Raw genomic sequence first — 12,923 nt, forward strand, 5'->3', positions numbered from 1 at the left:
GCTGCACACACCTTTGCTATTCCAGAATCAGTCTTCCCATTGCCACCCACATCAGATGTAAAGGCTTCAAATCCTAGTTTCTCTTTACTGATACATTCTGTGCTGCTTCCTCGGCCCACCTTGCACCCTTTCGCTCACCTTGAGTAAAGATCACATCCCATGCCCCTATGTGATCCGTCCAGATTTTGGAGTTGATCAGACGTAGGAGATTGGGTGGGATGTAGAGCATTGGCGAGGTGGTCTGGAACATTTTAGTGACGGCATCAATGAACTGTTGGGCCTCGGGGTCGATACGGTCCTGTAGGAGTCCGGGTCGCTCCCCATACAATACGTAGGAAACAGCTGCAAAGTTCAGAAAGAAGGCAAACAGACAGCATTGAGTCGAGAAACAGAAACAAACATATGTTTGGAATGTGTTGATGCAACACACTCCACTTATTTATTATATACTCTAAAACCAGTAAAAAAGAAAGATATGGGAATGTCTTCTTTGAAGACGTCTCTCATCTCACTGCTTTACTAAGTTATACACTCAAGATTGGAAGTTCTGAGTCAGAGGTGGCCAGGCAGTCTCTGGTTTGTGAAACGCAGTACCCCCTTCCAATTCTGGGGAAGCCATGTATATTTGATATGCTTGGTACTCATGTTGAATGCTCTACTCTGTGAAGATCTGCAATACGTATGATGAAATCATCAATATATTGTTAATTATAGATTCTTCTTGGTACCCCAGATTTCAGTATTCACAAAATCGACCTCTGCCCAGCTCAATTCTTGTGAATTTTGGAGAAAGCATTTATAATTGCCATATTTCATATCAGGTCTGTTAAGGCAATGGGGTGTGCTCTAATCATCCAGATACACAATGTTCAATTCCACATTGATAGTAAATGCACCAGGCAGGCTTCTATACTGCTAGTCTCTCAATAATCAAGTTATCCCCTCTCTGGTACCCAGCACTTGTTTTAAGTAGTCTAGCAACACTCTAACGGTCTGATTGAGATTGGTTGCAAATTCTGCATCTGCTTTTTTGCAACCGCACAGGATTCACAAATTAGCGGGTGTACAATTTACACATGCAGAAATGAGAAATCATGCACAATTTGCACACAGTTCCAACCACTATCGGGTAGGCTAAATTAGATTTTGGACTTTTTGCTTCAGGTGTCTACAGTTGGTCTTGGCAGTTTTCAAATTTCGGTACCAAATGTGCAGAATTTGCAGCCAGATTCGGCTTAAAATTAGAATGTGTACCCAAAAAGGAAAAACTTGGCCCTTTGTTAAGGGTTTGTAAGATAATGGATCTTATGTTCTGAATGAACCTCTTCATCGCTCATGCCCAGTCTACCTAGAGGGCTGATTGCTGACATGTATGCCAATCAGAAACGTTCATTCTTAGAAAGGAGTCTGGAATGAGGCAAGGGTGCTCCTACTGATAAAACTGGTGATCCTGAACTTAACAACAGTGTTCTTACACACCATTCGTTAACACACAGTGTTAAGAAGTATTCAACAATCCTAGATATCCTAGATATCCTTTAGACCCATCAAATCTGGCTCCCTAGGGCCTTTTTGGGACATGTGCAGGTTAAGCCAAAGTTGACGAGGACAGCATGAGAAACATATGTAGTGGTGGGATAATGTCTGCTTTTAGTATGGTAATCTGGCAGTAGTTCTAGTGGTACCGTGATACATTTGAAGGGGGCTTGTTGCACCCGATGACTGGATGATTGACTCATATCTATTTTGAATGATGGATAAGTAGAGCAGAGACTGGTGTTCTGTGTCTCTTATAGAGTTTGCCTGGTTCTCTGGGGGCATTCAGGAATGGGAAGCATGTTGGATGATGCTTACAGGGTGGAAGTCTAGGGTGCAGATTAGCACAATTTAATTTGACAACCTAAAGCGCAATGCAGGGTCTCTGTGCTGGGAATATATTACTTGAAGACATCTAGCCCTCTCTCCATATTATGACTGTGAGTAGTGAATCTCTCACAGTGTTGACTGTGGACTTGTCTTCATTTGGCTCGATGATGTTCTCAAGTTCACTACTGTGGCTTTCCACTAGTAAAGTATAGAGTGAAAATAAGTCTTACATTCGAGAGCAAAGCAGAAAAGTTCATTTGTTAGGTCAGCTGTCCATCGCCCACGCCCACTTTTTTGAATCTGGTTGTGGATCCGCTTCACAAAGTCCTCGCCTACTTCATTCAGTAAAGGCAAGAACTGGTCGATCACATTCAGAGACATCACTTCTCTGTTGAGCACCATGCGGTTTGACCTCCAGCCCTCTCCAGTGCTGTAAAACACAAATAAATGATCCAATGTAGCACAAACAGATATAATAATGCTTTTAAGGACGAGCAGGTTCACTATTATCAGGGGCAAGAATCATTTCAATAGCAAAGTCGGAATCATCAGCCCATAAAAAGATGTGCAGGTCTTCAACACCACCTATGTCACAAGACAAGCCGCAGACTTGTTGGTCATGGCCTCTTTAGGGGAATATCCCTGAAACATTTCTTGACCTCCTAGTCTTCGCCTACTCTCTGTTCATTACCCTAGAAGTCAGAGCATGATCCCGCTCTACTAGAGTGAGAAGGTATGAGCACCCTCCCCACACTGTGTAGGAGCAAGTTGGGTTAAGTGTCATCCCTGGGTGTGCCCTATAAAATGGCACACCACAAACCCAGGGTGGGTACAGCATTGGATGGTAGGGGTACGTGAAACTGATCATGCCCTGCAAAACTCCCCTGCCAATTATGTCTCCTACTAAGGTCCGCATCACCACAGGTAACAAACCCGGAGGGGGCCTCTCCCACCACCAGAGCAGCCCTAGGGTATGTCCCGAAGGGTAAAGCTCAGGGTACGTGAGTAGCCGGATGGGGACCTGAGTGTAACCCTGCCCGAACAGAGGAGAGCCCCTAGGTGGGGTCCCCCTACCTCATAGGTAGTTCTCCTCCAAGTGACAACTCCAGAGGTTGCCAAGGCCCCTCTGCAGTCGTAGGGCCAGAGGCCTTCCCCACTGTGGGTGCAATGTGGAACTGCGCGCCCACTTGCTACGTCGTGTAGGAAGCAGCTATGAGCAGAGGGTGTGCAATGGATTGTCCGCCTGTCATGACAAGCAGCGGGTGCACTAGCACCAAGGTTGTGCAGGCCCTGTGCCCAGCCTACTGGTGATGGTCAGTCTGAGCCCTTGCACCAGTGTTGTTTCTAGACCCTGCCACAAGCCTGCCAAAACGGGCCAGTGTGCGCATTGGCACCAGGGAAGTGCTCAGTACCGCCAGTATCAGCCGGATAGCGCATTGACACCACAGGTGCCGGGGCGGTTCTAGGATTTGCAGGGCCCTGGGCCAAAAGGGAATGCGCGAGGCCCCTCTAATTTACATAAGTGACCCCTTGCAAGGAGACCATTCAGAGACCACTCGGGAGGCTTATTGTCCAGCATTTTAGTGCCCCCACAGTTTTAACTTTCAGCCCCACAAGCAATTCTCACACCATTAGCATTTTAGCGCCTGCACAGTTTTAACTTTCAGTCCATAAGCAATTTTCACACCTTCTGCCAGATAGGTGTGAGAATTGCTTGTTGGCTAAAAGTTAAAACTGTAATGGCACAAAAATGCTGGACAATGGGCCTCCTGCAGTGCCTCTGAATAGTCTCCTTGCAATTGGCACAAGAGGAATTGTCTCACTCCCCTAGGCCTCTAGGCACAATCCCTGAGAGGCCCGGGGAAGGGATCCCTCCCATGGACCCTAATTGCAAGGGGACACCTTTCTTTTAGTTGGATCGGCAGGGAAACAACAGGACACATGATCGTTGTGGGCCCCATGCTGGTAGGCCGAGTGCGAGGACCTGGGAAGCTGCCCACACTGCCCATGCCTAGCGCCGGCCCTGCACAGGTGTGCAGGAGACCCAGGCCACTGGCCATGCATGCTGGTTCTCATGTGGAGACCTAAGGCTCTGGGCCCTTTCACACTGTCCTGCAACTTCAAAGACTCAATGGGGTATAACTACCCAGTGCCACTGCACCAACAAGCGAGATCCACTTCTGGGGACACAGAATCTGAGAGCCTGGTATGGATGGTGCACATTGCCTGAGGCCTCTGTTGTGCACAGGGAGTATAACTGCCTGTGGTAAGGACTGCATGCATTCCTAAATAGTGGCTGGCTTGTGTCGATAACCAACTGATATGTGGCCCCCTGAAATGGGCACCCAAGGACCAGTTGTCTAGTCCCCTGTTCTCTCTGAGGTCTCAGGGATATCAAAGATCCTGTACAGGGGGCCCACACCATCTACCAGTGATATCAGGAAAAGGTGCCCACATCGCCTGCTGAAAGCTGGACTGTGTGGTGTGAGCTTGAAAGTACAGAATCGTGCCTGGAGACTGGAGTGTATAGTGAAGAGCTCAGGAAGTTGCTAGCATCTATGGTGAAGTGGTTCCCCTACTTCAGAAACCTTGGCACGCATAAGCGTCTTATTGGTGGTAAGAGGATTCCCTGGTTGTGGGATCCGGAGTGGCCTGCTTCATCGACTGTGCCGCATTTCTCTCATGTGCCACGCCGACAACATGCTCTTTGCGTGTGGTGTCCGATTCACGGATTGAAACCTTCGGAGGTGGAGGATGCAACCATTGCAGTCTCATTCTACTTTTAAAAAAAATCTTTGTTAGTTTCTCGAGCAAAGCGATAAAGAATTGAATAAACATTGCTATGATACATAACACAATATAAAGACAAGGATTAATAAACAATTGTCTGGGACAATGGGGGTGAACTAGAGGGTGGCAGGAGGCTTGGACCCATAGGGTCAGAGGAGTGTTATCTATTGATCTTATTGGTATCGGTGGCACCACATTAGGGTGTGAAAGTGCCCATACAGACCCGGCTGATGCCTTGCCCATTGCATAGCAGTGCAAAGTGATTGTGAGTGGGGGGCGTGGCCTGGTGTTTGGCAAGATGGCTGCACAGTAGTGTTGTTCTGCCGGCCGCTGCAATAATCCTTCCAATATCCTGCTCCTGACGAGCGATCCGCCGTTGTTCTTCACACGGACATGCATGCTGGCATAGAGAGAGTGCTGTTGAGGTGCTGGTTGTTGGCGGAGGTACCTTCAGTGCTTCGCCTGTGACCATGACGGCGGCTGTGGGGCTGTACCCGTGCAGAATCCTGTAGCTGACTGGCCTGCGCTGTACTGCCTTCGGTGTTGCCCAGGTGGGCAACCGGGACCTGCGGTGACTGCCGTGACTGCGCTGGATGGGGCACCTCTATTCGGACGAGCGATCCTTCTGCTGTTGGCGAGATCTGGCCGGGTGCCGAGTGTGCGGCGCGTACGGACCAATGCACTACAAGATAGGCCGGCTCCAGGATTTGAGGTAGGCCACGGAGCGGTTGTGGCTGCCAGTCTTTACTACCGCGAGGCGTCCCGCATCTGCCTGGAGCTTTCACAAATGCCATAAAAGCGGCGCATTAACTTACACACTGTCGTGTCTTGATTCCAATAACGACAGACAAATAACTTCATTTATCAAGAGCTTTATTCATGTGCTCCTTACTGTTCCCTGTCCCTACTCTAACTGCCCCTTTCCTGTCATGACTCCTCCTCTTCCCCCAACCCCTGGACTCCTCCCAGCCCAACTACTAGAACGTGTACAACATCACATCTCCCCCTTTGTTAACAAAAGAAAATAACTAGGTCTATTCCATTTCTTCAATCAGTCTCTTCGGCTTAATTATGTCTCTTCGTGTTCGGAGATACATTCCAGCATCTGCAGGCACATAGTCTATGGGCCAGTCTGGTCTTAGGGCGGGACTCAGTTGACTCACTCCGCTAGCACCTCGTTGGGGTGTATCTCTGTCAAGTGTCTCTTTCATGCCCGGGGTACATTTCTGAAAATGAGACACATTCCGAGTGATCCTTCTTTGCTCAGACTCAGCGGTGATCATGGTGCCTTTTTGCTGAGTGACAATTAATGGCTCTTCCTTGAACCGACAATCCGTTTTCTGGGTCTGTTCTTGCTTGACCACGACACAGTCTCCTGTCTGAGGGGATGATGACTTGGCGCGCCGTCTAGCGTCCGCATATGCTTTCATTCTCTCCTTCCCCGTTTGGTCAGCCCTTTTCATTTCTCGATGGATACGTGTTGGGGCCACCGGTGTCAGAGCTCCTTTCCAAGTCAGGATCCTGGTCCTGATGGGTCGCCCCAGCATGAGTGTGGCAGGGCATTTGCCAGTGGTAGCGTGAGGGGTAGTCCGGTACGCTCTTAGCACTTCGTTCAGGGCTATTTGTAAGTCTTTCTTTTCTAACGTGGCCTGTAGGAAAGTCTTTTTCAGGGTGGCCATTAACCTCTCGATGGTGCCATTGGCTTGTGGCCACAACGGTGTTACCTTTCTGTGTCGAAAGTTTAGATGCTTTGCAAATTCACTGAACTCATGACCATTGAAAGGAGGACCATTGTCTGTCTTTAACTCCTTGGGAACACCCCATGCTGCAAATACTTCGTCTAGCACAGCAATTGTGCTGGAGGCATTAGTGGACGACACAAATTGAGCTATCGGGAATCTCAAGTACTCGTCCATGATAACCAACACGTACCGACCTGATTGGAGTGGTCCATAAAAGTCCATGGCAAGCTCCTGCCATACCCCTTTGGGTAAAAGGGTCATTTGAAGGGGAGCGGGAGGCTCTCCTGATGTCACCAGTTGGCATTGGGGACAGTCCTTCAGAGTGAGCTCAACCATTTGATCGAGCTGTGGGAACCAGACTCTTTCCCTTAAAGCTCTCTTTGTGGCAACCACTCCTCTATGTCCTTCATGTGCAAGGTTAACCACTCCTTGACGAAGTTGGCTCGGGATGGCAATCCGATGGTCCCTCAGCAGGAGCCCCTCTGAGGTAGCTGACAGCTCATCACTGATGTGTCGGAAAGCTTGCATTTCCTGACGCATTTGAGAGTCACTCGCTTCGTCCTCGCTCTCGTGTCTCCAGCGATGTATGTGAAGGCAGCGCACTACCTTCTGAAGGACATTGTCCTGCGCCGTAGCATCTGGGATCGCTTCGAGTGGGACTGCAGGTGGTCGGGCTACACTTACCACAAAGTGTATATATTCCTCAGCCATTGACGGCTGTGAGTCATGGGATGCCTGAGGGTGTCTGGACATATAGTCCACCGGATTCTCACCGTTTCCGGGTTTATGGATGATGGTGAACGTGTATTCCTGCAGACGCAGACCCCATCTTTCAATGCTGGGCGGCATCTTGGCTTTGGGATTGCCGAAGATGGTGACAAGGGCCTGGTGGTCGGTGATCATGGTGAAATGTTTGCCGAAGATAAACACATGGAAATGTTCACATGCCCAAACGACTGCCAGGCTCTCTTTCTCAGGCTGAGAATAAGCCTTCTCGGTGTCAGAGAAGCTGCGACTGGCGTATGCCACAATGTGACGCCTCTCATTGTCACTGTCGTATTAGGCCAATATGGCACCCAAACCCACTGGACTGGCATCCACGGTTATCTCGGTCTTCCTCTTGGTGTTGAAATAGGCCAGATTGTTCGCCGACTCCACCGCTTGTTTGATCTCTTGAAAAGCCCGTTCACACTGAGGGCTCCACACAACCGGTTGGCCTTGCTTGGTGAGGGCACGAAGTGGGTGGTTGATCGTTGCATAGTCCTTGATATATCGGGAGCACTAGCTTGCCATGCCCAGGAACGATCTGACATCGCTGACATCTTGAGAGCTCTTGGTGGTGTTGAGCGCAATTACTTTTTCGGGGTCGGGCTTCATTCCCGCTCCGGAGAACACGTGACCGAAAAACTTGAGAGTGGACTGATGGAATTCACACGTGTCTTTATTCAACGTCAAGTTTTCTTCCACGAGAGCATGGCATACTCGATCCAGGGCTGTGTCATGTTCTTGTGTATTTGATCCATATACGAGGATGTCATCACTGTAATTTAGGGAATTAGGGATGTGCCTGATGGTCTGGCGTATCACCTCTTGGAATATTTCTGCTGCAGAGGAAATGCCGAAACTCAACCTTTTGTGCCGAAATAGACCCAGATGAGTGGCAAACGTTGTAATGTATCTTGATTTTTCATGCAGCTCCAAATGATGATATCCCTTGTTGAGATCCAACTTTGAAAACACCCTGGCTCCATTTAGTGCCGATATCATATCACTCAAATGAGGCCCTGGATGCCGTTCCTGTTCTATGGCTGTGTTGGGAAGCCTCATGTCCACACATAACCTTACTTTCTCCGGGGTACCCTTTTTGGGGACAATCACGACCGGTGAAACCCATGGTGTGGGACCATCCGTTTTTTCGATAATGTCCGCTTGAAGTAGTTCCTGACATTCCTGATGTCCAGCAGAGGATACCTTTTCAGCTGATCCGGGTCAGCTACCATACATATGTATTCATCCGTGAAGGTTGTCTCTTGAGAGGCCGACCTCGATTCCCTCGACGGTGACCTTCTATTCCATTGAGATCGGTGTGATTCCTTGCTGGAATGAGACGAACCAGAAGACGACAGTGCCCTGGCTTGCACAGACTTTGCGTGATGTCTCTTTTCTTCTGGTCGGGACCTGGTTGTCTCCCGCCTTCTCTCTACACTGTACACTCCACACATGGCTTCGAAGTGGTTCTTGCGCCCGCACTTCCGGCATTGTTGGTCCATCGCTAGGAAGGTGTCTGTATGTGGGAAGTCATACCCACATCGATAGCATTTACGTGGACGTTCTGGTTTCTTGGTGTAACTCGACTTCTTTTCTCTCCTTCTCGATTCATATCGTCGATGGCTTCGATGGGCGTGTCTGGACGCTGGACAGGACCTTCTCTGCTGGTCACTGGATCTCTTCTGATAGTGGGAGCTTTGAGTCCAATACGCTTGCTCTTTTTTTCACTCCTTCCTGTCTCCATGGTTTTCGCGTGCTCTTCTGCCTGGTCATATACTCTTGTAATTTCCTCGATCTCATCAAGATCATGGCTCTTTCTTAGCAATCGCCTTCGGAGTGTTTCTGAATGACAGCCTTCAATGACTCTCAGTCGGATGGCATCCTCCGTTGAAAATGAGTCAAAATTGCAATACTGCGACAGTCGGCGCAGTCGTGATATAAAGGTGCTCATCATTTCGTCTTTGTCCTGACGCGCCTGATGAAACATGTACCTCTCGTAGTCCACGTTTCTTTTATGCACAAACTTTCTGTTGAGTGCATCAAACACTTTGTCATAGGTCCCTTTGTCATCCGTCGGTAGTTCTTTGATCACCTTTCCAATTTCTTTGCCAACGAGATTGCGAAGTGCAATGAGTTTGTCTCTTTCTCTTGTGACTTTTGACCCCTCCAGGTAGTCTTCAAAATCTTCCAGCCACTCCTGCCACCGCGGGCCCATGCTTCCGCCCGCCACCAGGGTCAGCGGTTCCGGGGGGCGTAGATGTGAGACGATGGGCACAACTGGGGCAGCCACCACTGCACCGTCTCCATTCCGGTGTGGCGAGTTTGACATGGCTGAGCTGAAAAGCTAGCGACACACCTTTGGACTGGCTAGGGCTCGCTTTGCAATGTCCAATGCTTGACTCTGTGATTGTCACTGTTCTCACTTGCACTTGCCAATGCTTGTTTTGCAACTATCAACACGTGTCCTTGCACTCACCAATGCTTGTTTTGCAATTATCAATGCTTGTTTTGCAATGTCCAATGCTTGTTTTGCAACTTTCAACACGTGTCCCTGCACTCACCAGTGCTTGTTTTGCAATTATTAATGCTTGTTTTGCAATGTCCAATGCTTGTTTTGCAACTATCAACACGTGTCCTTGCACTCACCAGTGCTTGTTTTGCAATCATCAATGCTTGTTTTTGCACTTATTAATGCTTGTTTGACTATGTCGGGTGCTGCCTGACTTCAAAATGGCCGCCGCTAATTTGCACATGGCGGTTGTCCTGAAAAGTGCCTGACTTTAAGATGGCCGCCGTTTTCGAACTTTCAGTCCCCACAAGACTCCATTCTCAGTCAGTCTTTCGAGGCATACATGTTCTCGGCAGCATGTGGTCACGTTTCTCTGGTCCCTCTACGCTCCTGGAACTTCAGACACCTTCAGGTACGCTTAGAGAGCATCCCTCGCTGCAGCTCGTCATTGGGGCACTACTCCTCACGCATCCGGGGTGAGTCAGGTATTTTCGCGCGCACGGGCGCTCCTTGTCAGGACACTTCCACTCGTCCTGGGCAACATGACAGACGCTCCTTGGGCACCGGAGCAGTGGGCACAATCGGGGTGGGCACCCGACTTCTTTTCATTCGCCGCGTGCCGACTTGCACGCATCAGGAGTGAGCCGCGATTTGGCGCGAACCGGCGCCCGGCTTCAAAACACTCCAGCACTCGATGGCACTAATTCCTCTGGGCTCTACGCGACCAGCATGTCGTGGAGCAGGGATAATTACCGCTGGCCTCTTGATCTGGGCGGCGGACCCCTTTAGACACACGTGTCTCGACAGCGTTTTCTTCCTTCACGCTGCTAGAGACAGGGACGCTTCTTCGTGGGTTTCTCTGGGTGGCAGACTGCACCATCCCATCCTCGTCGCCAGTTGTCGTGTCTTGATTCCAATAGCGACAGACAAATAACTTCATTTATCAAGAGCTTTATTCATGTGCTCCTTACTGTTCCTTTCCCTACTCTAACTGCCCCTTTCCTGTCATGACTCCTCCTCTTCCCCCAACCCCTGGACTGCTCCCAGCCCAACTACTAGAACGTGTACAGCATCACACACACCGTCCTGGAGCTGGACGGTGAGATTGCCCACCACGTATTGCGATTTTTTGGTTGTATAGTGCTTGGTGCACAAAAAAAAGTCTATGGAGAAAACCAACATTTTTTCCAGTGCCTGAAGAGTTGAGAGGATCCTAGGTCGGAGTGTATAACCTCCCATGTCAAAACATGAAACCACAAAAAATACTCCAATAGACCATAATGTGGTCAGAGAAATGAGTGCTTAACAGCAAAAAGGGAAGTATCTAGTGTGAGGATAGGTGTCTAACTTCACCCGAAGGTGAGGAAGGAAGTAGTTCCTTTTTGTTTAGTTACCCTCACACACCCTAGTGGTTTCATGTTTCATCATCGGGTCACACTGACGCCTACAAGTTGGGGTGGGCTCAACCACAGTGTTGGGAGCTCTTTATAAGTGAAGAAGAGGGGGGATTAAAGATAAAAAACCTCAGACAGACCCCCGGTTTCCCTTTATTCTTGGGTCTGTCAGGGTTGTTAAAACTCTATAAAAACGGGTCAATGGGAGTGTTATGGTTCTATGACCCTAGTGTCAACATGTTTCAGTCCATAGGTGGCCGTATAGGTCCTGGACTTTCTTCAGGGCAATGGTCATCCACGCTGGAGAGACAGGAAAGGGGGGTCCCTGTCCTGTCAGTTTATAAAGGGCAGAGTAGATGCTCCTTATGTGTATGTAACAGATGATTAATCTGTCATGCGTGGTTCTCTATCTGTGAAATAGAAAACAAAGACAGGCAACACACAACATTATATGAGCATATATCGGTAATTCCTTAATGCTACTTCCCATTTCAGTGCGTTGGTTGAGACCGAACCCAAAATGCCAAGTGAATGTGCAAGTACATGTATTCAATCTCGTCCAATTTGTGCCACTCACATCGTTATCTGTAACACAAAATTACTATTTGGCAGATTATTGTGTGGTGGCGATTTTGCTCGCATTCTGACACTAACTGCATGCCAGTGCGTGTATATTCCAAAGTGCAAAATACAGCGCGTCAATCTCTTCAAACAGTACAGAGCTGCTATCATTCAACATGAAGTTTTAAAATTCTTAAGTCCACTTGCATTTGTGCAAGGACCCCTTGCACTCGTAAAAAACAACATACACTCTCTTACCCATAATGCAGAGAGAAATCGTTTCACAGGGGACCGCTAGGCCTGATGGGGTAGCCCTGTAGTCAAACCTTGTTGCGTATCCCATGGGGGGGAGGGGAGGTTGAGTTAAGACCAACATTAGGGATTATATAAGAATGTACCCCCATTAAGCGGTAAAATATGAAAAGTGACGCATCGCTGCGTGAAAACAGCGATGCATCACTTTTCACTGCGCCCTCCTTGCGACACCAATGATGCGTCATATTTACAGTATGACGCATCATGGCGCAAGGAGCTACAGATACGTCAGTATTTCTGATGTATCTGTATGGCGCAAAAGTGACGCATTGCTGGAGTGTGTCACAAAAGTGACGCAACTCTAGCAATGTGTCCTTTCACATGGTGCAAGCCCCATGTGAAAGGCCCTGTGTCAGTTTTACGCCTGCTGTGAGGCAGGCATAAGAAAGTGACACATTTGTGTCCTAGAAGAGGCGCAGTGAAATCTTATAGATTTCACTGCGTCACTTCCATTACCCTTTCTTGCGTCAAAATGCCCCCCTTGCATACATTGTACCTGGCGCAGGTATAATGTGGCGCAGGGGTTTACAAAGTGACGCATCTACCTAGATGCGTCACTTTGTAAATATGGCGCAACAAGGCGCATTTTTTATGCCACTGGTGCATCACAAAAAGTGACGCACCGGCGGCGTAAAAGTGACGCACAGCCTCATAAATGAGGCCCTATGTCTATATGTGCCGTAATCACAGATTTTAGTTAAGTACTCACTCTGTCAAGGGTCCTGCCCCGCCTGATAACCTACTTGGTCCCAGTCCCCGGCTTTCACAAAGTGATGCCGGCGACCGGTGTATAAGTACTTCGGTGTGGAGCAGGAACTGTCGTTGATTGAAATAACCACCCCCATTGTGGCATCAAAGCGTCGTCCTGACTTGAAGCGCTAGGCTTTTGTTTCTGGGCAATGTAGTTTGTAGTTGACTGAAGGGCGGTACAACGATTGGATACGCACACACATGGGCGTGTACCCTTCGATGTCAAGA

The 12,923-nt window shown here is 48.8% G+C and overlaps 1 protein-coding gene across 1 annotated transcript in view; it reads right to left on the reverse strand.

Annotated features, from left to right (window-relative positions):
* CYP11A1 (cytochrome P450 family 11 subfamily A member 1) overlaps nucleotides 1-12,923 on the reverse strand; it is a 257,157-nt gene that overhangs the window by 110,056 nt on the left and 134,178 nt on the right. The window contains exons 3-4 of the mRNA XM_086959860.1: nucleotides 2,097-2,296; nucleotides 139-342 (exon numbers count right to left, since the gene is read on the reverse strand). Coding sequence (XP_086815986.1) covers nucleotides 139-342; nucleotides 2,097-2,296 — 404 coding nt within the window. The remainder of the gene's footprint in view (nucleotides 1-138; nucleotides 343-2,096; nucleotides 2,297-12,923) is intronic.

This window comes from Lissotriton vulgaris, chromosome 2_2 (assembly GCF_964263255.1).
Source record: "Lissotriton vulgaris chromosome 2_2, aLisVul1.2, whole genome shotgun sequence".
In the NCBI taxonomy this organism is placed as follows: domain Eukaryota; kingdom Metazoa; phylum Chordata; class Amphibia; order Caudata; family Salamandridae; genus Lissotriton; species Lissotriton vulgaris.